Source organism: Serinus canaria, chromosome 12 (assembly GCF_022539315.1).
Source record: "Serinus canaria isolate serCan28SL12 chromosome 12, serCan2020, whole genome shotgun sequence".
NCBI lineage: Eukaryota > Metazoa > Chordata > Aves > Passeriformes > Fringillidae > Serinus > Serinus canaria.
In genome coordinates this window covers 6995065-7022633 of record NC_066326.1, presented here as the reverse complement: position 1 = coordinate 7022633, position 27569 = coordinate 6995065, and the positions used below count along the sequence as shown (strand labels likewise).

General features: G+C 47.5%; 1 protein-coding gene across 2 annotated transcripts in view; it reads right to left on the bottom strand.

The window, feature by feature from the left end:
* The window catches only part of CADPS (calcium dependent secretion activator), a 204904-nt gene extending 178615 nt beyond the window's left edge, over nt 1-26289 (bottom strand). For both annotated transcript variants that reach the window (XM_050979535.1, XM_050979536.1), the window contains exon 1: nt 25909-26289. In XM_050979535.1, coding sequence (XP_050835492.1) covers nt 25909-26289 — 381 coding nt within the window. The remainder of the gene's footprint in view (nt 1-25908) is intronic.
* Nucleotides 26290-27569: the final 1280 nt, after the last annotated feature.

The window sequence follows — 27569 nt, the reverse complement described above, 5'->3', positions numbered from 1 at the left end:
CTACCCATCAGTTCCAGTCTGGGAGAAGATACTTTTGCCTTCACTCTCTAAAAGTCTAAGTGTTTATGAGGAGCAAAGTTCCCCAAACCTGAATGCAGAATTGCTGGGCACAAGTCACTCCTTCTAGTTGATGTCTGTCTTTGCAATTTAACTTTTCTCTCTGATGCTATCTCCCAGGATACACTAAAGCTCCCCTTCAATTTAGGTGGCAAATAGAAATTTTTATTTCCTTTAATCTTTTGAACTGTGATTACTTCTTTACAAACCATGTACTATTTTTGAGCTTTGAGATTAATTCCTTAGACATTTTTTACAGAAATGTGCTTTAAACATGCAAAGCAAATCCCAATTCTTCCTGGTACAATGTAGAAGCAAAGAAACTGAAGATAACATCAGGAAAAAAAACCAAGGAAAGACAGAAGCCTTTGCCACACTGCAGGCTAACAGCAAGAACATGATAGAATAAAGATGCTTATCTTGAGCAACCTAGAGCCTGCACAACGTAAGTCAGTAAGAGCAAGGCACCCTCAGCCTGTTTGGGAGACCAAGGAGATTTCTGAATGGGGCTGGTAGCTGAGCCCTCTGCTAAGCTGTGCACAAATCCTCTTTGCCTACAGGCTGACATTTGGGTGGGTGACAGAGGCTGCATTTCCTGCTCAGGGGCTGCTGCTGAAGAGGAAGCAACATACCCTGTAGCTATGGAGGGCCACAGGGAAAGCCTCTGAAGCACTGTGTCAAAGGCTGGAATTAAAAAAAAGACTTTTCTTCCCTTATTCTTGGTGCCTGAGAACGAGCATTAACCCCCACCAAACTCCAGCTTTACAGGCTCTTCCCAAGAAAGAAAATAACAGAACATTAAGCTGGCACAGTATATATGAAGTGACAGCAAGACCCCTTGCAGTAAAATCTCTGTGTGATGCAGAAGGAATTACCCCCACAATTTCACTCCTGTCAGACAGCAGAGCACAACACAGGGGGTGCTGTGCTGCTGATGCCAAGAGTGTGATTTCCATTAGTGTTAATAGGAACTACTGACAGAAGCAGCCAAGAAGCCAAAAAGCCTCCAGCCTTGATGAGTGCCTTTGATGAGTACAGAACTGCATTAAGTCAGTCCCAGCAGCTGTCCCAGGCAAATGATCACAGCTGAGAGCATGAGAAAAGAGCCAGGGCTCAGGCTCCAAAGAAGGGCTGGATCTCAGCTGGGATGGGGCACTGGAGCAGCACAAATGGCCAGTGAATGCCAGCAGTGGCACAAGCCAAACCCCACTCCAGTGTCCACGTGGCAGTCGGTCACAGTCCTCAGCAGAAAGCCTGAGGGAACCAGGTGGCCACAGCAGCATTTCTTGCAGCTACTCCATGAACAGCTACTGCCAACAACCACCAAGCTCCTGGGGATGGGGCACTGAAAAGCATTTCTATCCCCAGTGGAAACATAAGATAGTTCACAAGAAAGTATAGGTTTGGAAAAACCAGGGCTTGAGATCAGAAGATGACATAACAAAAATCAAAAGGTGGGCCATGAGAAATCTGCATGCATAGAAGAACAGGGACTTAAAATTTAAAGATGTTGTTGTGGTCCCTGCTAAGGTCCAGCAGTTCAGACTAAGAGAAAGGGCCATCATTAAAACCATCACTTCAAGTTATTGAAGATTATTTGGATAAGCAACGGCCTAGAGAAAATTCATCCCCAAGATATGAAAAGAGATTTGTATTCATTAGAGAAAAAGCCAGATACAAATCACAATCCCCTGAGAATAGATAAACTAGATGCCAAGGTTATTTTAATAAGCAGGTGCTGAGCTGGTGGTGGCCATCTCTCCAGTGTGCCACACAAGGCGAGTCACTGACACAGCCTTGGCACCTACAATTTGCAGCAAAACCATCAGGTCTCATAGCAGATCCCCTGCCAGCTCTAAGTGCCTACCCACCACCTCCACAACTTCTTTCTCATCAGCTCTCCACAGACAGCAACAGATCATTTCATCCTGTTACTTACGCCACAGAAATTCAGATTCGAGGAAAAATTGGCATAACAACATTACATCATTTAAGCAACCAGCTTAGCTGACTACATCAAAATTCTGCAAGAGCAACAGACCTTTAATTAAACTAACTAGCCCTGGGCCAAAGAAAGACTTCTTTCCTGCTGATTCATTTGATAGGAGGTGATGGTGCCACAATCACTGTCACAACTCAAAGCACTTCTGAGTACTTGCCCACAGCTCACTCAAATCCCTTTGGCTGCAAATGCCTCTGCAGGAGCTTGGGCTACCCAGACACCTGCCTTGTCCTGTTCACACCCAGGTCAGCTGCAGGGCCTGTTTTTGTGCTGATAACCTGAGACTCATAGCCTCCCTGTACCATTTGGTGCAAATTGAAAATAACAGAAAATCCTACCAGGCCTAGCCCTAAGGTACTCATAACTCAAACAATTTCAGATGGTAAGCCAGAAGCAGTCCCCTTCACAGGGCTGTGCCAAGGACACAAGTCTGTGTCCCTTGGGCAGGGACTGATTCTGAGCTCTGGAAGGGGAGCCCAAGCTTGTGCCAAGAGGGTCTGGACAAGCTGGGCACAGAGGAGAGTGACAGCAACTCTTCCCACCATACCCTGTGCACTTGCTGCCCTCAGGTTTGCCAAATGCCTCAGGAAAATCCAGATTCTTCACAGGAGCACACTGCTGCAGGGAAGAGACACAGCTCTGTACAACCCAAAATGATGCTCCATCATGTGGCACTGCTCCAGCCCACACTACACACTGAAGTGAACTGCATTTTTTGATGCTTTTTTTTTCTCTTCTTCTGGAAAGAAGCTAATTAGAGTGGAAAAGATCTCTACAACTTTCACATATAGAAGTCCTGTATTTTGGACTCTAATTTGTGTTATGCAACTACCACACACACTGTACTTGAAATTATATAGCATGGAACCTAATCAAACACCACTAACAGCACCAGGTAGTTAAATCATGCTGTGATAAACAAGGAAAATGATTTTGTGTAAGCATGGAACATTCTCCCTTGCACCTTGGTCAAAGTGGCACCTGCCACCAATAATCAGATTGGTAAAATGCACCTGTTATTTAGGGTAATGGCTTAACTTTACATGCAAAGTGCATGGCTGGGGGTGCACTAAGTACTCACACAGTGCAGGGAAAGGGCACCTTAGTGGCACTGGTCACCCAGGGAGCCCCTGAGAAGAGGAGCAGGAGTAAAGCAACAAATGTAAGCCCAGGGCAGGGCTGTAAGAAACAAAGAGCTCCCTCAAGAAGGCTTTGAGGACAAGACTCCTCAAAGTATGGAAAAATCTGCTGAAAAAAAGCAAACCAACTCATTCCCACTCACATTCACGACAAGAAATTAAAAGTATGTGTTACAGCAAAGGAGCCAGGCTGGATACTGGAGAACAAGCCCTGTCCCACTAAGGATGCAGATGCACAGGAAGAGCTGACCCAGGAACTCATGTCCCCACATACCCAGTGGAACCAGCTGGACAAGTGCCACCAGGAACAACCTGGGCATGCTCAATCCAGCTTTAAGAGAGGAAGATCTTCAGATAGCCAAGGTCCTTCCAGCCCTATTTTACAGGATTTCTTCCCTTCACTCCAGCTGCCCTGCCATACCTCACAAGAGGCATCCTGCAGCCGATGCTGCTCTGCAGCAGCCCCCACAAGAGGCACAGGCTATATTTATTCTGGTACATTGCAGTGGGAAGCTTTAATCTGTGTAATCGCCTCAGAGAAGATTTCATTCAGTGAGGGGAAAGCAATTACTGTTTCATTTGCAACCAGTTGCCTTCCCAGGGTCTTAATCTATCAGAGCTGGAGGGTCCTGTCAGCCCCTGCACCTGCCTGGGCAGTTTTTGTGAGACAGGTTTATGCTTCTGATAAAAGCACCGGCCGACACTCAAGGTTTCCAGCCCCTGTTTGAAGCAATTTTTCTCCTCCCAGATGCTACTGCTTTTATCTGACAGCATACACCCTGCACAAAGAAAACAACTGGATATAATCCTAGATTAAAGGGATTGTAATGCAGAATTAAATACAAGCACTACCCTTCATGGGGTTTGCTGTCGTCATCCACCAAGCACAGAGCTCGGCCATTTGGGAGGTCGTCAGATGGTGGTGGCATTTCAGATAAGTCTCTGCAGCTCCTGACTTCTCCAGACAGGCATTTACATCTCCCCACAGAGGTGGGAGGAAAAAAAACCCACCTAAAACAAAACAAAACAAAAAAAAAAACCCTAAAAACCCCACAAAACCAACCCAAACTAACCCAGCAATAAAACTAACAAATCTTGGTGTTTCTGTACGATGCTGTATTAAAATCCCTTTAAGATTTCACTTCAAAAACTATCAACTTAAATTCAGTTTCTCAGCAGGACTCTGCACATGTTGGAGCTGATGCACCTCAGTGCTAGGAAGGTTTGTGGTCCCACAACAACCATGCCAGGAACCAGAAGAAGATAACTGAGGCTCAAATCAGACAAGAAAAAAGTCCCAAGGAAAGAATATTCACTGTCTACTGCAGCAAGGACCACAACAGCAGAGCAATGCAAAAGCCCACTAGGAAATCTTTATGACTTTATCTTATGTCAGGAAAGACACCATATACTTACATGCACAGCTGCAGGCTTGGGGGAAAAAAAGGCACTTTAATCTTCTGCTTTTTCCATTCTGGCAGCCAAAGCAGTTTGACATGATAAAGAGACTTGAGAGTTGTGAAAACTACATATTAAAAGGAGAAAATTTCTAACTGTCTTTCTCCTGTAAATTGTGGCAGCCAAAAAATCCAACCCTAAAATAAAGATGTACCTAAAGGTAGCAATTTTACAATCAGCAACAGAATGATTTATATCACTGCTGTCATCTTTGTTGGGGAAAAGAAAGCCAGGTATTGTGATCATTAGCTTTTTGATACAGATGATATTTTTAAATGAGGAAAAACACATGCATTTTAATCAGGAACTGAAGAAAATTGCCCCAAAATACTAACAGAAGAATCTTCAGCTCATGCCAAGATTTGCAAACACAGGAGAGGAATATTAAGGTGACAAACATCATCAGTGACATCCCAAGCTGCTGCATATCCCTGGGTACATGTGTGGGAGCTCGCTCACCCTGGAACATGGGATCCCACACCCTCCCAAAATACACATCCTCATGCCAGAGGCCCCAAGCAGGCACAGCCTGGAAACTGGCCCCATTCCCAGTGCAGCCTGTGGTTTCCAGGTGCTGGTCTCACACAGCAAGGAGCCACCACTCCCACCCAGAGTCCAGCTGGGGCTCCCCAGTCCCACTGATGGCAGGCACAAAGCAGCAGCACTGGGTACCACGGAGAGACAGCAGCACTGGGCTCTTCTCTTAATAAAATAACTAAGAGCCAAGATGTTACTGCTTCTTTTCCCCAGAAAAGTTCCAGAAGCAAAGCCTGGCCTACTTGGTACTCAGTCTCTAAGCTCCTGCCTATGCCTTGGCAGACACACATGAAGTCATATGTATAAAAGAGAGGAGGCTGCTGCTGTCAAAGGATTAATAATCAACTCAACTTGACCTTTAATGCAACAATGTGGCTTCTCCTGCTTCCATTCCCCAGTGTAACCACAATCACATTTGTTGCTGAGAAGCAGGAAACTGTTTTCAGAGACCAGTTAACACACAGGCTTCCACAAGCCTGGGTGATGTGACAGCAAAGGCAGCAGCACAGGCTTTCTTAAGCCCAGTGGAGCAGGTTTGAAATTAGGATGCATTTTAAAATCACAGAACAGAATGTCCTGCAGATGACATCAGCAGCACATCAAACTTCACTCAATGTTTGTGGAGAAGAACAGCAGAGAAAGCACTGAGAGTGCTCAGCTGAGACTGAAAGTCCTTGTACAGGACTCCAAGCCAACAAATCTCTGGTCACAAACACCCTCAGAGCTCAAAACAGATGATGAAGACGACAGAGATTAAGTCTGAAAGGCTGATTTTTGCCTCCTGTCCCCCTCTGTTTTAATAGAATACAGGAAAGATTCAGCCTGTATTGGAGTAAGTTTTGTTTATAAATCCCACACAATATGCAAAAAACCTCTCCTCTAAAGAAAAAGCTGTGTCACCTCCCAGTTCACAGCTTGCACTGACAGCCATGTAATCTCAGCCTGGGTACAGCAGTTTCAGACCTTCAACAAGGATTCCTCAGCCTGACAAGGATGCACTGAGCATGTCCAGCAGTCCAGCACTGTGCCATGCCTGTGGGAGTAGCCAGCAGTCATTCTGCACCATTCAGCTCATGGATCAGCAGTCCTGCCTCTCAATCTGAGTATTTCTGGCCCTGTGGGTCTGCAGTTCCTCTATGCTGCCTGCCCTCCCATGTTTGCCATAGAAAAGTGCTGATAGCACCAGAAGTTGCACTGTTTTCTGAAAGCGACTCTAATTAAGTATAAAAGCAAGTCTAATTAAGTATGGTCTGCTCTGTGAATCCCCTGGGAAGACAGAGGAATACCATCATCCCTTGCTTCCAGCCATCCTCCTTTTGCTTGGTGTAACCAGCTCACAGCAGATGAAGCCCTGATCTGAGCACCAGGACGTGCACCTTGAGCAACACAGAGGCACGTGCTGGGCAGAAGGTGCCGTGTAGGGAAGGGCTAAAACACCTCTCATCCTCCACACCCCACTGACAGCAGGACTCTGCCATCCATCCTTCTGCCCATAAATCCTCCCCAACTCTGTTAAAATCACACCAGCATCCTCAGGCACACCCATATCTCATTTTTGAGGCTTCTGCAGGAAGCTGTAGGTACAGAAAGCAGTCAGGATCAAGTCTGGAGCATCCCAGTGCCAAGGCCTTTCCCACAGCCAGGCAGAGAGCTCTTCCCTGCTCTCCTGTTTCATCTCTGCATGACAGAGAGCACAGATCACAGGTGCACATCTGGGAATTTATTCTGCTCTGTGCAATGCTGCTAACAACAAAACCTCCAGTGAGGCAAAGAGAACCAGAGCACAGCCCCAAAACATCAGTCACTACAAACACCTGAAGGTCAACACATGTGGGGCACATTTAAATTTACGTTTCTTTAATTATGAATGAATGTGGGTTTATTCGGTGTTTACTCCAGGGCAATAATAAAAACACCTTCAAAATTATAAATCCCCCTGTAAAGAGCCATCACCAATGGTTGGCCACCTTGACCACCTGGTTCAGTGCAAGTACATGGAGATGCAACTGAATGCCAAAAGCTGATAATTTTCATGCCTGAAAGGGGGAATTTTCCTTATGCTCTATCCTTACACACTACAGTGTGCACTCTCAGTAGATGCCCACTTAAGTTACTTATTAGATGCCCTGCTTAAGTTACTTATTCTTTTGCACCTGTTCATTAAACCAAAGGTTGAAAAGCAAGAAGAAGAAATCCCACCCAGGAGGAGAACTGTGTAACGAAGCACTGCCTGAATTCATCAGGACAATTGATAATCATAGCTCTGATCTTGGGTTGCAATTGATTAGCTATAAATACACAGCACCAAAGGTACCAGGGAAAGAAAATAGCTTTTTTGGAAAGGCACAGGAAAAGACCCCAAAAGCAGAGTGCTCGTGCCTCTCCAACACATAGCCCTAAGTGCCCACTGAAAATGGGAGATGCTTTCCTGCTCACAGTGGACAGAAGGGAGAATGATATCATTAAAGCCCACATTGCCTCTCAAAGTCCTTGGAGGAAAGGGGAAGAGGTACTTCATATTTCTATAAAACAATTAGTATTGACAAAATGGACTATAATACAGCACTCAGAGCAGAGCAGTAATTAACTATGCAGCAGCTTGCTTACTGGATGCAGATAGGAAGCACTGAGGCAGCAATTAGAGAGCAGAGGGGCAAGGCAGGCACTTGGCTTTGCTCTAACGAGGTATTGACCTCCAAGCTGTCTGCTCAGGTGTCCTTAGAGACATTCCATACCCCACACCCAGCATCCCTGGCATGGTCACTGGCATCTCCCTGGGCACAGTGAAGAAAGAGCTGGCAGCCAGCATGGATTTGGGAGCATCTTCTTTGCACAGGTTGTGCTCAGCCTCTTCCCCTTGCCTTGGCTTCTCTGTGCCTTAGAGAGTGTGGCTATAAGCCAAGCAGAGAGCTCTGGCCACAGACAGCATCAGGGATGGAAAAGTACCACCAACAGGGGATGGTGCCTGGGAACTGATCTGCAAGATGCCACATACTATCAAATGCTTTTCTACTGAAGCTCAAGGCAGCTGGTTTCAGCACCTTTCTAATTTGCAAATCTCTGAATAATCCTGAAAACTGAAGCCTTGGGGAGAGCTGGGGCTGCTTGCACACCTTCAGCCTCATGAGGCTTAGCTTTAAACATCTTTGGGGAGAAAATATTTGCAGTCCAGTTTGAGGTCCAGAAAAAAAGTGCCCAAACCTTCAGTGTTTCTCCCCCCAAACCCAAGAGGGTTTGGGGGGAGAAACACTGAAGTATTATTTATTTATTCTGTTTCTAAACAGCTACCCTTGGGTAGCCCTCTCTACCTTATTCCCATCTACTGGGGGAAGTGTCCTTGCACAGTCCAAAGGCCCTCCTTTTCTCTTTGTAGAGAGGCGAAGCAGAAGCTAATGGTGTTTCTGCTTCAAGAGGAGCACCTTCCTCCCACCTCTCCTTGCCTCTCCTCTTTTCTTCCCCCTTTTTCCACAGGAGTTTTCCAGCACTGGCTGGTGATGCTCCTCAGCAGGGCAGCCACAAACACACAGAAAACAGGTCCACGTAAAGCCAATGCATTTACACCGGCACACGTGCTTCTGGCAAAAGCTCACAAGCTGGGCTGACATAAATGATGGAGTGCAAGAAATAATGCTCTTTCCTGCTGTGACATTTTAAAACAATTCAGCAGACTTTTCACACCAGGAAAAGCCAGGGCTGTGTGTGCAGCAAGGAGCGAACGTGCTGCAGCTCTGTGCGTGGCTCCAGAGGCAGAAAATAACTCTGCAGTGATGCAAGCAACTGCTTCATTCCTGATATCCCTGAAACAAGGACAGAAACTGGACCAGCAAGGGTTTCACAAGGACACCATTCTCTCCTGGGTGTGGGTGCCAAGGCTCTGTAAAGATGAAGGACAGCAAAGGACCCAGAAGACATCAGGCATCATGGGCCAGAGTGAGTACCAGAATCACTAAGTCATTCTTGCTGGCCAGACCAAACTCTCACAGTGCAGTAAAAGGTAATTTAAGAAATTGATCTGAATTTTGAGGCAGCACTAATTTCTGTATACTGGGACTGAATAAGCTTGCTAAGGAAAGCAAGGCCTGCCACAGGGTCTGCTGCAAGTGGTTAAAGACATGAGACCTGCTGGGAGATCACTGTTTAGCATCCAGACTTTCCAGAAACCAAAGCTAAAGAGACCTTCAGGTCAAAGGCATAATTCCCACCCAGGTGATGCCAAACTTCACCCAGTATTCAAGAGCAGCTACCTGCTACCTTCTCCTGAGAGCAAATCAAAGAGGCCAGTTGGAAAAACCTCATGCTTGCCAAGTACAGCATTAAGGTTTTGTACATAGGAATTTAAGGCAGAATCCTGACAAGCCTTTTGTCACACTTACATGGGACACAGCACTTGGACCAGTTTGCTGTCACTGTATGCACAACTTTACTTTTTTTAGCAGCAGCAGCACTCACTCCTGGGCTTTCTGGGGGCAGGGACCAGCACCCTGTGCACCAGTAGGATACCAGGGAAGGAATAATGCATTTTCTAAAGAACATCACTGAGTCAAATAATCTCATCAGCTCTGGGGAATCTCAGCTTCTGAAGTTGCAGCAGCTGAGGACAGACAGCGTCACAAAGCTGCTGCTACATAAAAGACAGAACCATTTAAAAGCAGAGCACTTTTTATTTCTTCTCTTCCAAAAATGCCATTGCCAATCCCAACACATTAGAATGAGAAAGCTTTGTTTTCACTGGAATGTTCCACCAGCAACCACTGGCTTCCTGTAGCATAAACAAAATAAACCAGATATTACCCCCGTGAAACAGCCATTTTTTGGTACCAACAAGTCACTGCTTTCCCTCACCTCAATGTCCCAGCTCATATAGGTAATTTATATCTAAATTACTTCAAAAGTGGTGCCTGTTTTCACAGCACAATTAATGCAGCAGCAGGTAACAGCCAACACGCAACTCCTGCCAGAATAAATGTGCTGGTTTCATCTTGGGACCTTTTCCTCTGCTGATAGAGCTGAATATTGCTTCACTAGCATAAACAGGGGCAAAATAAATCACAGATTAAAAACTGACAGCAACAAACCAAAACACTGTGGTCCTGCTGCAATAGTTGGTAAATCCTATTTAGGTATCAAATAAGCTCTAAAGGAGAGGGCAAAGGAAGCCAGCAGGGTATGGAATAAAATTTGGCAGCTGTAATCCTGCTGCCAGAAAGGCAGTGGGGCAGAACCGTGTCTGGATGGCATCGATTGCAGCAGCAGCTTCAAGGCACTCAGGGCATCCTGTACTACTACAGAGAGCAAGCAGCTCTCCCTCACTCTCTCCTTGTGCAGATGATTTTAGGAAGGGAAGAAATTGGGAATCATTACTGTGCCACAACTCTGAAATACTTTCCCTGTGTAGGCAAGAACCCGCTCCCATCACAAAAAGTATAATTTCACCGTGCATGTGCATGAATGCCCAAGGTAAGAACTAAAAATAGAGGTACCCTATTTCCATGCATCAAGTCAGCAGGTACAGAAACAGCATAAACAGTGATTCAGCAGTAGCCTGCATGATGCAGGAGGTTATTTCTTTGCTTCTGCCTCCCCATTTGTAGCCCTTCCCACCCCTGCTGAGTTACCAAGGCCCAGCAACCCCCAAGAGCGATGCCCAGACCTGCCTTGCAAAAAGAGCCCCAGCTCCATGGGGCCCAGGGAGATCTGCCAGCCATGGGGACTCACTGGCTGCTTGGCTCCCTTGGGAAGGGGGTGATGTGAGGTGGCTGCAAATGCTCTTCACACAAGGTCCAGCTCTCAAGAACACAGACAGCTAGAGAGTTGTTCGGTTTACAGAAGTTTTTCTAGTGCAGTCTACATGCTAACATAATTAATATTATTTTAAATTAAGATAGATGTATAATTTGCATTTTTGCTATTTTTTCATTAAGCTTCTGTGTCATATCTACAAAGTGTGATCATTCAAACTGGATACAAAGAGGTGCACAATGTACAATTACAGTGTGTGGCTAAAATTTTTGGTGCAAAGTAGGACTGTGACTCCATAAACACCTCTGCAAAATTGCACAAGATGACACCAAGGACATTTTTTGAATCCTGAGATTTGTTACATAAACAGCTATGACCTTGTACCCATGGTTTCAACAGGGACAAGCTGGTTTTTTTTGCTGATTCTTACCCCCATTTTTTCATTAATGTTTGCTTGAGAAGTCAGAAGGAGATACAAGAAAAAGAGAATGAAGAGTAGGAATTTCATTTACATTTCATAAAACCATAGCTAATCTCTTCAAGCAGAAATTTAAAAAATACTTCAGTCTTCCCACTGCCCAGGCTCTGTCATTCACCCTTTCAAACACAGCAAAGTCTCCCAAGCATCCAGGTGAGCAAATCCCTCCTCTAGCCCCTGAAATTCTGGGACTAAATATATCTTTGAAGGCCTTCCTTGCACAGCTGTAACTTACCCCCACACCATTCCTAGACAGCGTAACTAACCAAGAACAATTAAAGTGCTCAAGGATTTCAACTTAATTTCAGAATGTATTAAAGTCCTTTCTGCTCTCACCTTGACATACTTTGAAGTCTGGATGATTTGCATTTTGATGTCTAATTGAAAGGAGGATTGCTGCCTGACAGGTCTTAATCTTCTCAAAAGCATGGTTGTTCCTCTCTCTCCCCAAAGCAAATATTTATCACAAGTTTCACCTTGAATATAGGTCAGAGCATTGCAAAGCAAGTAATCAGAGCTGTTAAAAAAACCCCAAAAAACCAACAAACTACCACAAAGATTCTGTCTAGGTAAAAAAAAAACAAATTCAAAAGGCACATCCATTCCCCTGAGTCACAGCAAGGGAATATTATTACCACTAGCATGAAGGTTATAGAGCAAATGAAACAACTGGCTAAAGAAAAAAATAAAAGAAATCACTTATAAGTGTCATATTTCATCATTAAATTTTAATAGAAAAACTGCTGTGATTTGCTTAGTCTGAATATATAGGCAATGTAAAGAGACCCTCTGACATCATCGAGGCATAACACCAAAGATAAATGGAGATGATTTGCCACACTACTGAAGCAGCTGTAACTCCCTCCCAAACCTGCAGCAACCAAACAGCAAGGCAGCTGCTTCTGGCTGCCCACTGGCTCTCATGCCTTTGGCTGAGAGGAAAGAATCAGAGGTCTTACTCTTCCCCTGAATGTGTGGGCTTTAACAGAGGGCAGCTGAGCTGCTACACGAGTTTAAAAGCCCATGTCCTGCTAGTCACAGTTGGCTGTCCCCGAAGCCTGAGCCTCCACCAGAGCACGAACATCTGAAGGCCGCGTTGTGCACCGAGAGTGCCCCAAGCAAGGACAGCCAGAGCACATCCATATGCATCCCGAGAGAGCCCATCTGGAGCAGAGCCTCGCTCCACGGACTCACAGCAATGCAAAACTAGGCTCAGGACTCCAGACTGCCTCCCTTTCATACAGCAGTTGGGTTTTGAGAGCAATAAGGATGAAGATTTTCCTATCCTGCTTCTGCATTACACTGCAATTCTCCCTTCTGAAGGAGGGCAGCCCCCGTGACAAGCTCAGAAATGTCAGAGAGCAGGCTGCAGGCAAGCCAGGCACTGCCCTTCCTATGGAAACAGCAGGCAGCCTGCTGTCCACCTGCCCAAAAACAAACAGCAGGAAAGGGTGCACGGCTGTTGTGCACAGAGCTGTTAAGATCTATACGAAGCCCCATGTGTGTAAATGAAACATCAGCTCCTTCTATCATCAAATGTGTACAACTTGTAAGCATGAATTATGCAAGACTATTAACTGTCTTATTTTAAGAGGGAGCAGCTGTAAAAGCTGCTTGGAGGACACAGCAAGTCACGGAATGGTGAACTGGTGTTCAGTGTCTGAGTTTGTTTGAGCTACAGCACTGGGTCCAGCCCCAGCGCTCCCCAGACCTGCATCCTGCACTAAGCAATTCACTCAGCATCTCACAAGCTCTGTCTTCCAGTGCTCTATGGAGGAAGGAGTAATATTTTCACCACCTTATTGATGACAGCTTGAGAAAGATCTGGATAATTGTGTGAGTCTGTGAAGAAGTGAACAGAGAGCTCAGCCTGTAACCTGGCTCAAACTCAAGCCCCCAGTCTGTGCCCAAACTGCCAAGCTCTGCCTTTGCTTTCACCTTTCACAAGGAACCTGAAACAGCAAACTCCCACTGAGACCAAGGAGCTCCAGGCTGTTCCAGTTCAGTAACTCTTGTTGGCTAATGAACCCTCACACTCAGCCAGAGCCCACAGATGAGGATGCCAGCCTAGAGTGACGCTGCACAGCCCATGTCACAAGTGCCACCATGTCAGAGGCTGAGAGCAGCTGCAGGCAGGGACACTGAATGCTGGCTGGCAGCGTGGAGCACTCACCCATCCTCAGCCCCAACACACAAAGCACTGCAGGCTACTGAGCTCAGCCCTCCCTGAGCAGACACTGTGCTTAGCAGACATGCTAAAGTTGCTGATAGCAAGCTCTGGCCATAAATTACCTATAGGGTAAGAAGACTCTTGATACAATTTTACATAAAACATTAATTCCTCTAGTCAATACAAATGCTGGTAGGACAGAGTGGCAGGGCTGTACACAGCAAATAAGCATGCTGGAACATAAGAAGTGCTGAAAGGGGAAGCACAGATGGGTATTCAGACCAGTTTCATTCATTGTATATATCACAGACTTGGAAGAACAAACATCAAACACCGTGATTACATTTACTGATGATTCAGATTTGTGTGGGCTCCTCGATACACAAGAGGAGGGCAATAAAGTCCTGGACAACTGTGAGCAAGTAAGCACCTCGGGGGATAATTAAATTAATCTGAGCCATGGAAATGCCACACAACAAGGCTAAAACATAAAGCAAACAACATTATAAAGGACTTTGCACTCAAGAAGCTATACGAGACAAACACAGGCTACTGCTTGTTCCCAGTGACCCACCAGGGTGCCAGGTGCTGCACAAGCCCATCAGGTGAAAACTGGTACAGGATACACACAAGGCTTGAAGAAAAGCAATCTCAGTGATACCAGTTGTATGTGCCCCCAGCCCAAGCGACTGTGGCTTTAGAGAAGGGCCTTGTCACAAGGGGGACCACTGGTGGCACAACTGCTCTGGTGCCACCCTGACAAAACAAATCTATGCAGGGGACCCCTGCTGCCTCTCACTTGGCTTACCAGCTCCCAATCCCTATTACCAGCTGCTCCCCAGACTCCTGACCATTGCTCCCCATTTGGAAATCCTGTACTTGCCCCTAACTGCCTGGGCAGCCTCAGAGTGCTAAACAGCCCTGTTTGATGCAGGACAGCTGCCTCAGAGACACTGAGGCACCTTCCCTGAGCCACTCTGCCCAGCAAAGAGATCACTGGCAGGGATCACAGCAGGCACAGCCCCTTTCAGGAGACAGGTCCCAAGAGCACACCAGACCGAGACTGGGGAACACAAAGCATCTGGAGCAGCAAAACAAGCAAGGACATGGGAGAAGTCAGAAGTGGCAGAGCTGTCCAAGGCCCTGAAGGCATGAAGATGCTAAATTTGATGAGGTTGAGGAAGGGAGCCAAAGGAGGAATAAATAGAGCTAATGAGAACACAAGGCATGAGCATTCAAAAACCTTTAACACGCTACAAACAGCAATAAAAAGGCAATTAGAATTCCGAGATGCATGGAGGGTAATTGCATGCACTATAAATAGGTAGTGGGAAGACTGTCCTGCTCAGCAGGATCTGATTCACTTTTGGGGTGACTTCTGTGCAGAAAGGAATATTTTGGCATGCAACAGAAGCTGAGAAAAGGGAGTTTAGAGAGAGATGAAATTACAGGAAGAATTTCTATCACTGACATCCTGCTGCATGAATTATGTACCAAGCAGGAGCTTTGCCACATAGGCTTCAGAGGTCATAGCTTGAGGAACTCCAAATAAAAGTTCAGCAGCAGGGATGCAATGCAGCCTTAGAAAGAAACATCCATTTTATATCAGCCAGCACAGGAGTCTAGGCACTTCAGTGGCTTTCACTATTGATGGAGAAATCTAACAATGCCCAAGGAGACCCCGTCCTGCTCAGTTCATAACCTTTGAACAAGCACATGCACTTGTAACAGCACTTAAAAACAAGCAAAATCAGAAGTTTAAAAGTGCAATTCCAGTGTCAAATTTGTTTCCTCCATCCTGCCACTGGCATGTTGCTTCTGTTCCCTACCCATCCCTCAGGCATGCTCCACCGTTCTGCTCTGCTCATAACCCCTCCCAGGCTGGTGTAGCCCTCGAGGGGATGCCCATGGCTCACATAGCTGGTACAAGCAGCCAGCTCACAGTTTAAAAAACAGGCTCTCTGATGCCATTCCTGCCCAGCCTTCCCTCCCTACACCACTTAGGCTGGAACAAGTGCAACAACTGCTGCTCTCCCTGCTGGGCACGTGGTTCAGGCTGTGTGGGGATGTGTCATGAGAGATTTTGGGAAAGAAGGAGCCCTTGGAGTAGATAAAACCCACAAGGGTCCTTGCAGAATTACAACCAACATCTTTTAGAGTAGAAGGTACCACTTAAGTCCAGGAGCCCATAAAAAAGTAGAAATCATACCAGGCAGAGCCTTGGCTAACATAATCCACCACTGCATGATCAAATCAAGTGTTTTGAGGATACCAGCTCTCTCTTGAGACAGCTAGAGGCTAGAAGAGTGTTATTCCAAATCATCTCTGCATAGCCCTGGGCATATCTGATGCAGAGCAAATGGGAGATGGAAAAGGAAAACACAGCCACACCCGAGAACTGTCAGCAATCCCTCCTCCCTGCCCCAGCTCCTTCCCAGGTACCCTTCCAGAGGAGGAAAGTTCGCAGACTAAAGCACCAAACACCTGATAAAGGGAGGGAGCAAAGCTGAAACTTCCCAACTCCAAAGTCCCTCAGCCAGGCCTCGTGCCCTTCCCAGCTCCCCGTTCTTTCCCAATGCAGAGCATCGGCATCGATTCATGTTTGGGAGCTGCTCTCACAAATGACTGAGCACACACAAAGTCTCTGCAGTCCTAACTCCAGCTAGCTCTTTGCTATGCACCAAAAACCAGCCCCATGCAGCTCAGAGCATCCCCACATAACAGCAGCAGATGGCTTCTGCCTAGAGGTCTCACTGCTGGTCTGCAGAGCCAGAGTGGGAGGCACAGAGCTGGTTTTTGCAGCATGCACAGGTCAGGCAGCCTGGCCTGTAGCTGAAGAAGTGCTGGCTGTGGCCTTCCTTCCCCTTGCACTGTCACCATGCAGGCAGCAAGGGAGCTGGCTCCTGCTGCGTCACCCCATTAGCTTCCTCCCGAGGCAGAGACAAGTCTGTCATCTCTCGTTGCAAGGAGAATGGGAGCAGTCTGCTGGGAAGGAAGGAAGGAAGGTGGTGACAATAAAAGCAAACTTGTCACATGCAACATGCAAAGCATTTGTACCCTCTTGCTAAATTAGGAAAAGGTGTTTGGCATCTTAGAATAAAATTGCCTTTTGCTTGATGTTCTGCTTATGTGATACCCACATCACTTTCCAGCTGCCTAAATTCTCTGCTGCTGAGGTGTGGGAGAGGCTGACCCCTGGCACCAGCACATCAGGCAAAGTGAAAGAACCTCCTTGCAAAACTACAGCCCCTGGCATCATCAGCAGCAGTCCCACAGAACTTCTGGATGGCTGCAACTAATTGTTCCCAAATTATCCTAGTATTTTCTGTGCCTAAAACATAACACCTGAATGCTCCTTCCTTCCCAGCCCACACCCATCAGACAGGGATAGGGATACCTGAGGGGAGCACTGAGGAAACACAGGTCGCACCTGGCTGCTGTTTATGGAGCAGCTTCTCCCTTCCACAGCCACATGTCAAGGCTGGCCAGAGCAAGCCCAGAAATTTCTTCCCAAAGTGTCTCTGCAGTATTTAGGTTCACTTGGCCAACTGGCTGGACAGGGCTCCCCCAAACCCCAAATCAGTCCTTGGGTAAGAGTTTATTTCCAAGCAGAGCACCAGCTGGATGAGTGATGGGTGAGTGCCTTCTTGTAGAACCAACATCAGTGAGCAGGGAGCTGTATTTAGGAGTATTGGTCTATTTTCCCTGTAACAGTCATGTCCCTTTGTCTCACCAGGATGCCACCAGCCAGGTACCTTGTCCTCTCCAGTGCCAGCCAGAGTCCGTATGTTGGCTGTGACACTCCAGGCTCTGAAATGACCCTTGTGCACACACCCATGTCCCTACCAGCAAAGGCAAATCACTGTTCCCTCTCTGAGGGGCTCTGAGGAAAGCATGAGGCTGCTCCCCTGCCCTGTGGAGGTGGGGAAAAACTTGTGGGTTGTGGTCACATGTAGGGGTGCTTAAAGCAGTAAAACCTTTCAACAGGATTGAAGTCTTCTGCACCTCAGGGAAATGCCAACTTAGCATCATGTGCCTTGGTAACTTAAATTCCCCAGGAAAGGGACAATGGCGTCCCAGAGGAGTCAGCCAGCTGCACAAACCTCATGGATTGAAAGCACACTGCAACTAACAGACATCAGTGGCTGCTACACACTTACAGAATCTGCTAACTCCCAGTGCCATCCTCTCCAGCTCAATGGGTTCTCAGAATGAAATGCAAATGCTAGACATCAAATTCAAATGCTAGAGCAGACACTGCTCTTTACAAGGCAACCTGTGAGACTGTTTCAAGAGGACAATTATTAACAAATAGCTTCTTCTATCAGTAGCTCCTCAAGGTGTGTGCCTGGAAAACAGCCCTTCCTCCCTATTACTGTCCTCCCCTGTACCAGACAGGCAATTGGGAGCCAAACCACCCCCTTTTATCCCTGCTCCAAGAGACTGAACTGAGCCTGTGCACACTGCAGTACTGCAGCTGTTCTGGGTAAGAGGCCTCTTTCTCCTGCAGAAGTGCCTCAGGCAACACCAACACCCTAAACAAGTACTTCTTTTCCACTGCCAAAAAGTTTATTGAACCTTTTCCCCCCAAAATTCTTTACCTGGCTGAAGATATACAGCAAGTGATAGACTTGCAGAGACAGGGTCACTGCTCCATGCTTGTAGAGGATCAGATCCAGTACATAAATGCTAAACCTAAATCATCAAGTGTGGATCTAAATCCCACCTCAGAAAGGGAGCAGAAGGTGGTCTGCAGAGGGTCTACAGACAAAGCTAGATTTGAAGACCTTTCATTTTAGAAAGTCTGAAAGCCCTGCCTTTGTGTGAATGTCACCTTAATTTAGCACACGAGATCACAAAAGGGCAGTGCTGGACCATCAGCCCTGTTTGTCAAGGTATTACACAAATGCATTGTGGCATCAGCCCAAAGTCCTACCAAAGTCAGTGAGGCTCCTTCAAGATGTGCACATTGCATTGCCAATCCCCAAAGACAAACACCACAGCACTGTCACTAAAAAACATGACTAAATCTAGATTTCAATAAGTTTCTTAATCAAATATTATCATTTAGGTATGGGGAGACACCCATGAGGGTCACTATATACCTGGCACTACTAAAGGTCCAAGATCCCAACCTTACTGTGAAGTAGACAGACAGGTTTTGAACTATGACAACTACAAACACAGCACGACTTACCCCAAGATGAATAAATATTTGCATGACACTTTGACTCAGGTGTTTAAATTCTAGAAAATGTCTGACTTTAGCAGCCTGAATCACAGACAAACAATACCACATATTATCACTAAAAGCACCTTTTCAAACAACAATTTCAAAAGGTTAACATCAAACACTCAGAGCCTGCACTTTATGTCCTGTTTTAAAAATGAAGCCCACACAATTCAAAGGAAAACCTGGCTGAAGCAACCCAAATATCCCGTACCCACAAAAAACTTCTTCCTAAACAAGTGCCAGGCTAGGATGCACTGTGTATTTTTGTCAGTACCTCCAAGGTAATGACACAGGGGAGCTCCCTAGGAACCTTCCATCTCTCACATCTCCCCTCACCCACCCTATAAAGAGGCAGCTGGACCCTACTGCTGGACCTTGGAGCATGCCCTCCAAGAAGGGTGGCCCAGTTCTGACCCACTGGGAGCATAAGGAGCATCCAAGGTGAGGAGACAATTCTGATTGTCCTGCCACGCCTGCACCACACTCTAAAAGCGCTGGGCAGGGAGGTGGCATCTTCCCCTGGACCTCACCCTGTTCTATTTCCAAGAAGGGAAGACCTTTGAGGGGCCATCCATTAAACCCCACCCACCCTCCTGGGTGACAAATGGAGAAGAACTGCTCATCACCAGGGAAAGTCCCTTTGTCTGCTGTTTTAAGAGAACTACTGTTTTAATTAGTTCTAGAGATCATTTCAGGGGTGAAACCCTGGCACTGCTGAAGTCACTAGCTGGATTCACATCAACACTCTCCAAGCAACAGCTTTATTGATCATACTGTATTGATTGGTCTTAACATACTGATCAAGTTTACATCATGAAACAGAAATAGGATGTTTACCTTGTACCACTCTGGACTACAGCACTGGCAATAGCTCTGGGGTTTGTATATATACACTGCTAGTAGCAGAGCTGTGATGGCTGGGCTGCTACTGCTAAATAAACTAAAAACAAATTAAATATTTCTCCAGCTAACAAAAAATTGCATAGGGAAATGACTTGCTGACCACTTTCCACATAGGTAAATGGAGAAGAAGTGACTCACCATTCAGCAGAAAAAATTACAAGTTGAGCAAGAGGCAAAGTGCTTCAGGGAGAGTGTCTAGACTATGCAAAGCAAGGCCATAAATTACACCTTTTGAAACAATGGGCTGTAGCAGGGCTTTGAGCTGCATGATCAGATAAGTCTTTTCTACCTTTAGTTAGTATCATCTCTGGCCCAAGAGGTGCCACCCACAATAATTGAAATGTCAGGCTATGGATCAGGAACTGAAAAGTTTTACAACAGCTAAAGACCAAGCTCACAGCCTATTTAATTACCCACTTCACAATCCAATAAACTGCAAGTATATAAATAGCCAAAGTATGACAAATATTTAATATCTCCTAGAATTAAATTAAGATAAGGCACTGGCAAAATAAATGATAAGTGTTTTAACTGAAAACCACCTTTTTCTGCAGATTCCAGACAACTTCAGCACAGTAATCTCATTCTGCACTCCACACTGCTAAGAAGCACAGCATCTCAGATGTGCCAGACCTTCCTTGCCACGGTGATGCTCTGCAAGCAGGCTCACCTTCACTTCAGGGTTGGCACAGAGCTGGGAACAGACCCAGCCAAGAGCCCAGCCACACACACAGCCCTCATTTGATGGTGGCCGTGGCCTGTGCCCACATTGAACCATCTAAGTGCTGAAGCCAGCCCCTAACTACTCTTCCAGGTTTATATAGGCATAGCATGCAGCAGCTTTGCTGCAACTACAGAGCTGTACATGAAGTACAGCTCATGCTTGAGAGCTACCTGGACCTTGCAGCTACTTCTTGAACAGCACTAGACAGCAACTGAGGGACAGACAGAAAACAAGCAGAGCATCATCTTTACCTCCCCTGCCCTGCAGAGCTGAGAAAACCAAAAATCTCCAAGGGTTTCTTGGGACCAGCAGAGCAGAATCTGACCACAAAAACAAATTCCTCCAGCAGAAAACTGCTAAAACAAGTCCCAACACCACCTGAGTTCAGTCTGTTCCAGAAAAACAGTGTGCTGGTGCTTTTAAGAGAGAACTTGTGTAAGTATGGCATAAGAGTAACAATTCAACCCACGATAAGGAAGATGTGGTTATTTCAAAGGCTGCACTAGCATTACCGTGTCCTTACTGTTGTAGCATCTGTGTGCCTGCTGAAATGGTAGGAATTCAGTCTTTTAAGATGCATTGTAACCAACTGAACAGTTTCTGACCCCTCACACCTGTTCTGCATTAAGCACTGTGCTTAAATCAATCACCATTCAGCAAAGCACAAGCTTAAGCGCTTTGCTGAATTTGACTGAGAATTTTGCTAATGCACCTGACGTCATCCCACAGGCTTACACAGGGACCCAAATCATGAGCCTCTTCTCCCAGGAGTAGCCCTGGTAATCTGCAACAAATCTGGAACTTTTTTCATCCTGCATTTATTCCACTGGGAACTGATTTACTCTCCTGCCTGCCTACTCCCTTGTTCTGCAGGAAGGAAAACAGGCAGTGACAACCACAGCTGCCACAATGTCTGACCTAATGTGCTCTCCTCATTTTATCTCCTAAAAAGTTCTTCCTGCTGCCCCTTTCCTAACAAGTGTTTTCAGTTTATGCTATTTTGAATGAGCAAACACCAATTCCAGGGCTGGGCTGTGCCTTTTGACTGCCGTGCTGCAGAGATATTTAGCCAAAGGTACAGCCCACATCCAAGGATGCTTGGTTTGCATCACTATAGGCACACACCTTGTCCAACATCCCTAGGCTGCTGGCTGAGCTGTCTTCCCAAAGGCTTCAGACAGCTGGGATCAAGTGGGAAGAGGCACCAAGCACGGCTGGTCGTCTCAACTCTACTTCCAACAAACCAGCATGATCTAGAGAAAAGACCACACACATCCTGGGCATGCAATTACCAAGCTCAGTGCCATCTGCAGTAATAAAACACGTTGTTCTGAGAGCCATGGAGCTGGCAAAGCCACTTTCCTCCTGAGCTGCATCCTGAGGCCGGAGCCTTCCATATCCAGCAATATTGTAAGCTCTGATGGCAGTTTTTCCTCCACATTCTCAGATCTCTCAGGTCTCTTGCTCAGATTCCCCAGTGTCTAGTAATGGCTGCCCACACACTGCACCTTCCTCCCATCTGGGGTAGAAGATAAAAATTAAATCTCCCTATTTTCACCAAGCCTTACAGGGATGAGTATCCTGCAGACCATTGTCTGCATCTCTAATGTGCCTGGAATTCAGTGGTGGCTTAAAAAAGAAACCTAAGTGGAAAACAAAGACAACACAGGCAGGTATCTAATAAGCTTTTTTTTTCTTTTTCCTTAGGAAATACTGCTAGTGAAATGTAAATAGAGGAACTTACAGGTAGACATCACAGATATGTAATTACTCAAGTGGAGCCTTACCCCATAAAAATCAAAATAAACCCAAAGCAGACGTGTAGACCTGAACACACTCATCTAAAAAACAGTTTTTCCTCTGTTGCTGAAATTTTTGGGGTGTCAGGATCAGAAAAAAACCAGTTTTGAGTGGCATCTGCTTAAATTCATTTGGAAATCTGAAACATAGTTTACTGCTGGTGTAAACAAGCAGAGCTGTCATGCCCACATGCAGTAAGTACCCAGCTACACCATCCATTCACACATTTCCGCTACTCTCTTCCCTCTCATATACATTCTAATTTATCAAACAGCAGGTAATTACCTTTGTGGTGCAACAGCAAGTTAAACTACAGAGTTCCCTTTATTTCAAGGTGGTTCATGGGTGCTGCAGAACACCAGGCTGCATTTTCCAGCTCCAGAGCACTACACATGCGTGTGTGGCTGCACAGCTGGTGCCCGCTGTGCCAGTGTGTTCCCAGCCCCCAGGGCACCAGCCAGCTCTGACACAGCAGCACTGCAGGATCAAGGAGGGAGGATTACACACCTCAGGGGAGGAACACAGAGATCTACAACCCAGGCAAGAACTTTAGTGCTGCAGCCACAACAAAATCAACTCTTTCTTATCTGAGAAAATTGCAAAGATGGTGAAGTTATTAGAAGCTGCCCGGGCTCTCAGCTGTGGTCCTCCAGCTGAGGTGGGGATGGTCTGGCTGTTATCAGATATCCCAGACAGGAAAGCACTCTGCAGGGCAACAGCTTCACTGCCTCACCTGCAAAGCCATGGTCCCTGCCTGGGCTGTGCTTGGGGTCACAGCATCTCCCATTCTACAAGGGAGAGCTGTGAGCCAGGGGAAGCCAAACCTCATCCTCCTCCTTCCAGCACTGGGCACAACCTGCAGAGTAGGGCTGGGGACAAGAGCCCAGCACTCACCGCTGCACAGTTCTGCCCAGACACCTCTGTGGTGGCACCTCCCTGACATGGGTGCGGGGCCTGATGTGGTGTGAAGCTTGGTGTGAAGCCAGGACCCCTCACCTGGGCAGGACCCCAGTGGGGCTCCCAGACACCCTGCCCATGGGCAGTGACTGCAGAGGGCAGGTGGGAAGGGTCAGGCCCTGCCATCTTCAGGGCCCTGCACGTGCAGTGGATCAAGCAGCAGCCCCTGCAGCCTCTCTGTCCAGCACGACTGGGAAAGAAGGGAGCGTGGTCCTGCACACCAGCCTGGAGACGGCAAATAACAATACTGGGGGATCTTCTGCTCCCTATTTCTTGAAGGATGAAACAATTCCCTGGCAAACTGCAGACTTTGAGGGTAGAGAGGCAAACGGCACATGGGAAAGGAAGCAGTTTATCCCTCCTCTGCCACTGAGCAAACTGACCCAACAGCCCCCATTACAGCAGGACCAAAATCCGGTTTTCTCTCACCTTCCCCCTAAGAAGCAAAATGCATTTGTTCCACTCTGGTGAGTCTTGAGCACCTGACACTTTCATCACTACTGAAGACCCAACCAATACACTGCAGCTGAAGCTCAGTGCTCAAGAGGGATCAAGTCCCTCACCTTCACCCTCTGGTCTCCCTGCAGCCAAAGAAGAAAGAGACTTTCCCAGAGGGATGTGTTAGGAAAGCAAAGCAGAGGAGCACATGAAGTTCATCAACAAACTCTGGTAGTCTTTTAATTGACTTTGACAGAAGTCGTGGCAAGAAAAAAGGGCAAGGATCTACTTCCAGCATGACAACTGAATATAGGGATATAGAAAAAAAACACCCAAATTCATTCACCTTTTAAAGGGTAAATTAAATTTGACATGTGCTATCATGGTAAATTTAGTTTTCCCAATTCCATTTCACTGCTAAGTTTGAGGGGAGAGGGTCAGCCCCCAAGACACCCACCTATTTTAGCTATGTTAATAAGCCAGAAATGTTTCCCTATGTTCTTCATTTCACAGAGAATGGATTCTTTCCTCTCAAGATCCTGTGTAACTTCCACATAGCCTTGGATATTGCTGCCATTTTGCAATTTTTCTCATTACTCCTCATTTCTTTGTTTCACCTGCATTTTATTCCCCACCTTCTCCTCTCCCTTCTCCTGTCCTTTCACAGTGCACTATTTTGATTTCAGGGACTATAAACTGTCCTTCCCAGCCAGTCTTCTCTGAACTGCTAAGATGCTGCACGCTCCTTTGGATAAACTACTTGTCAATTTCAGTTCACTTTTATGTGAGAAACAGTTGCAGGACTTACTTGTTTGTATTTCAGTGAAACTAACTAATAATAATGTAAGTTTCATCATCTTTCTCTAACACAAAGAAGTTGCACGGGAAACAAAAGCCAAAATGACTTTGGAAATTCACAATCTGTTGAAAAGCATTGTAGGCAAAAAGAACAGATAAAAGAAATTCCAAACCTGGCTATAAATTCAGCTATGTACTTTGCTCAGCAAACAAAAGCAGATCATTCAAGCTTCCAGCAACAGATTGTCCTATATTGCCTTTAAACTACATGATACAGTACGGATACACTTTCCTACCTCCGTATGTTGCAATGACTAATAATAGTCCTGTGGTGTAGCAGAACTGAATGTCGTTTGCATCAATACATCCAGGAGTCTGCCTGAATCGTAAAGGTCATTTGTGAACAGAGAACAGGATCAAGGCTAAAACTGCAGTCTAAGAAACTCAACCGAAAATGGTGACAAAAAAATCAGCCAGCTGTTTCAGAGAACTACATTACATCACAGACTCAACTCTGGCTGCCACAGGGAAAAAGTTGGCTACATTTGAAAGATGCCTGTGTCCAGATCCAGAAGAAATCTAATTCCTGCCCTGGCCCATGAGCTTGTGCCTCAGAGGAGAAACAAGCTCCAAGACAGCTCCTGGAGATGTGGAGCCCAGGTGAAGCGCTCCTGCCCAGCCTCTGCCTGGAGCAGCACAACGGCCCTGATGTGGTGACACACTGGGGAAGGACGAGTCAGGACTGTGGCAGAGACTTCACCGCAAACCTCTGCTGATGCATTTTGCCGGGAAGGCGGTCTTGGGGAGCTCGCCAAACATAAACACTTGCAAGAAGTTGAAATGAGACTCAGCAACTCCCCAAGTCAGTGCCAGCACTCCCAGTTAAGCAAACTTTGCAGTAAGCATGGAGTTGTGGAGTCCCTTTGCAGGAGGCAACAGCACGTGCCTGGTGTTTTCCAGCAATATAACCCATTTCTCTCCTTTCGCCAACCTTTAGATGGCCAACATCCCAAACTTCCCGAATCCCGACGTTGCGTAACTAGAAGCAACAATGTACATCACCGCGCTGGCTCTGTGTGGGGGACCATGTCGGGGAGCAGCACGGAGGGTGACAGGGGGTCAGGGGGCTTCCCCGAGCCCCGAGACAGGGCTGCTGCCAGCAAAGCGCACCACGTGGGCCCAAGGTGCCCTGGGCCGGGAGTGCCCTTGGGGTGCCCGGGGAGCTGCAGGCCCGGGGAGCAGCAGGAGAGGTGAGGAGTGGGCAGGGATGCAGACAGAGGGGTATCTAGAGAGCGTGCACAGGGGTAAGTCAACAGCGGGTGGGTAAGAAGGGGGCAGGCAGGCGGGTGGGTGCAGGGGCAGGCAGGGAGCAGCCAAAGGTGGGTGGGTGATGGAGAGGAGAGGCAGAGCCTGGCCGGCAGGGCAGAGCCTGGCAGGGCAGGGCAGAGCAGGGCAGGGCAGTGCACGGCCGGTACCTTCTGCTGCCGGCGGGCCATGTCGGTGGGCTGCTTGGCGTTGAAGGGGTAGGCGATGCAGCGCATGACGAAGACGTAGAGCTGCAGCTTCTTCTTCCTCTCCTCCTCCTCCCGCTGCAGCCGCTCCAGCTCATCCTTCTCCTTCTCGCTGGCCACCGAGGGGCTGGGGCTGGCGGGCCGCGCCGCGCTGCTGCCGCGCCCGCCGGGCTGCAGCCCCCCGGCGCTCCCACCGCCGCCGGCACCGCCGCCGCTGCCGCCGCCCGGGCCCTCGCCGGGGCGGCTGGGCGAGAGCCGCGCCGCGGCGGGCGCCAGCGGCTCCTTGCCGCTCTCCTCCTCCACCAGCTCCTCCGACTCCTCCTCGCTGGACGACGGGTCCAACATCGCGGCGGCGACGGCTGGGCTCGGCCGTGCGAGCTCTGGAGCGCGCTGGGCTGCGCTCCGCTCGGCGCAGCCGTGCCCGTGCCCGGCTCCGGTTCTGCGCGCCGCCGCGCCCGCGCGCGCCCCCGCCCCGCCCCGCCCCGTGCGCGCGGGCGCTGGCCGCGGTGCTGCACGCGAGGGGAGCGAGCGGCGAGCGGGCCCCGCGCATGCCCGGTGGGAGCCCCGTAGCCGCCATGGCCGTGGCTGTCCGTGAGGTGCGGGCTGACGGCCCGGCGGGAGCGTGTGCCCGCGGTGTCCCCACAGAACCCACTGTCTCTCCGAACGTCCGTAACCACACACAGACACTGCTGTGTCCTCAATGTCCCCACGGACACCAATGTCCCTGCTGTGCCCACAGCCCCACGCTGTGTCCTCACAGCAGCCTGAGCCCCACGAATCCTCGCAGACCTGAGGCTCACAGCATTTGTTTTCCACCAAGCAGCTCTTCTTTGCACCTCAATACAACTAAAAGCCTTAATCGAAAAGTGATACTGCTGGTAAAGGTTTCCTCCAAGTCACTAATTATTACATGTGTAATGATATCGTGGTGTTCTGCTTTGAAGATTACCTGGGGCAAGCTGAGAACTTTAGGAGGCTCTCTGAGGGATGAGTCAGTGAAGGCATCGTGTACACAATGGTTTCGTTTTTGGTGATTTTCAGATCTGATTGAGACTTCATTCACATGTATTTGTGTATTTGTGGTCGGTGGGTGTTTTCAAGGTTTTGTTTTTCTACTCAATTAGCAGTGCTTCTTTTCTAAATGTCAAAATACCTGTCACCTGTTAATTCATGTTAATAAATATTTAGGGAGAATAGATAAACATTGGCTCATGGTGATGGGGCTGTGAGAATAGCTTGCGGGAGAGGAGATAGGCACTGCTTCTCACAATGTGTTCCAGCGTTTTCACAACAGCTGGGCTTTCTGAGCTTCTTACCTACTTCTAATTAAAAGCTCAGAGTAGCAGATGAGCCTGGAAAAACTTCTGGGTCCTACATTTCCAAAAGCCACGAGAAGTGTCTCAAAAATTAGTGTAGAGAGTGAAAAATGGCTTTCCCCATTTCCATCAGCGTTATCTGCTAGATGTGGCATTCTGCACATCACCTTGCCGTGGTGTGTGTCCTGCCAGCAATGTGGGAAGGCCTGGGAATGACAAACTCTCTGTGGAGAAGGGTAAAATTGTAAAGTTCCTGCAAACAAGGTTTTCCGTGTGCTTCCTACTGAAAGGAGCTGGTTCAAGCTGAAA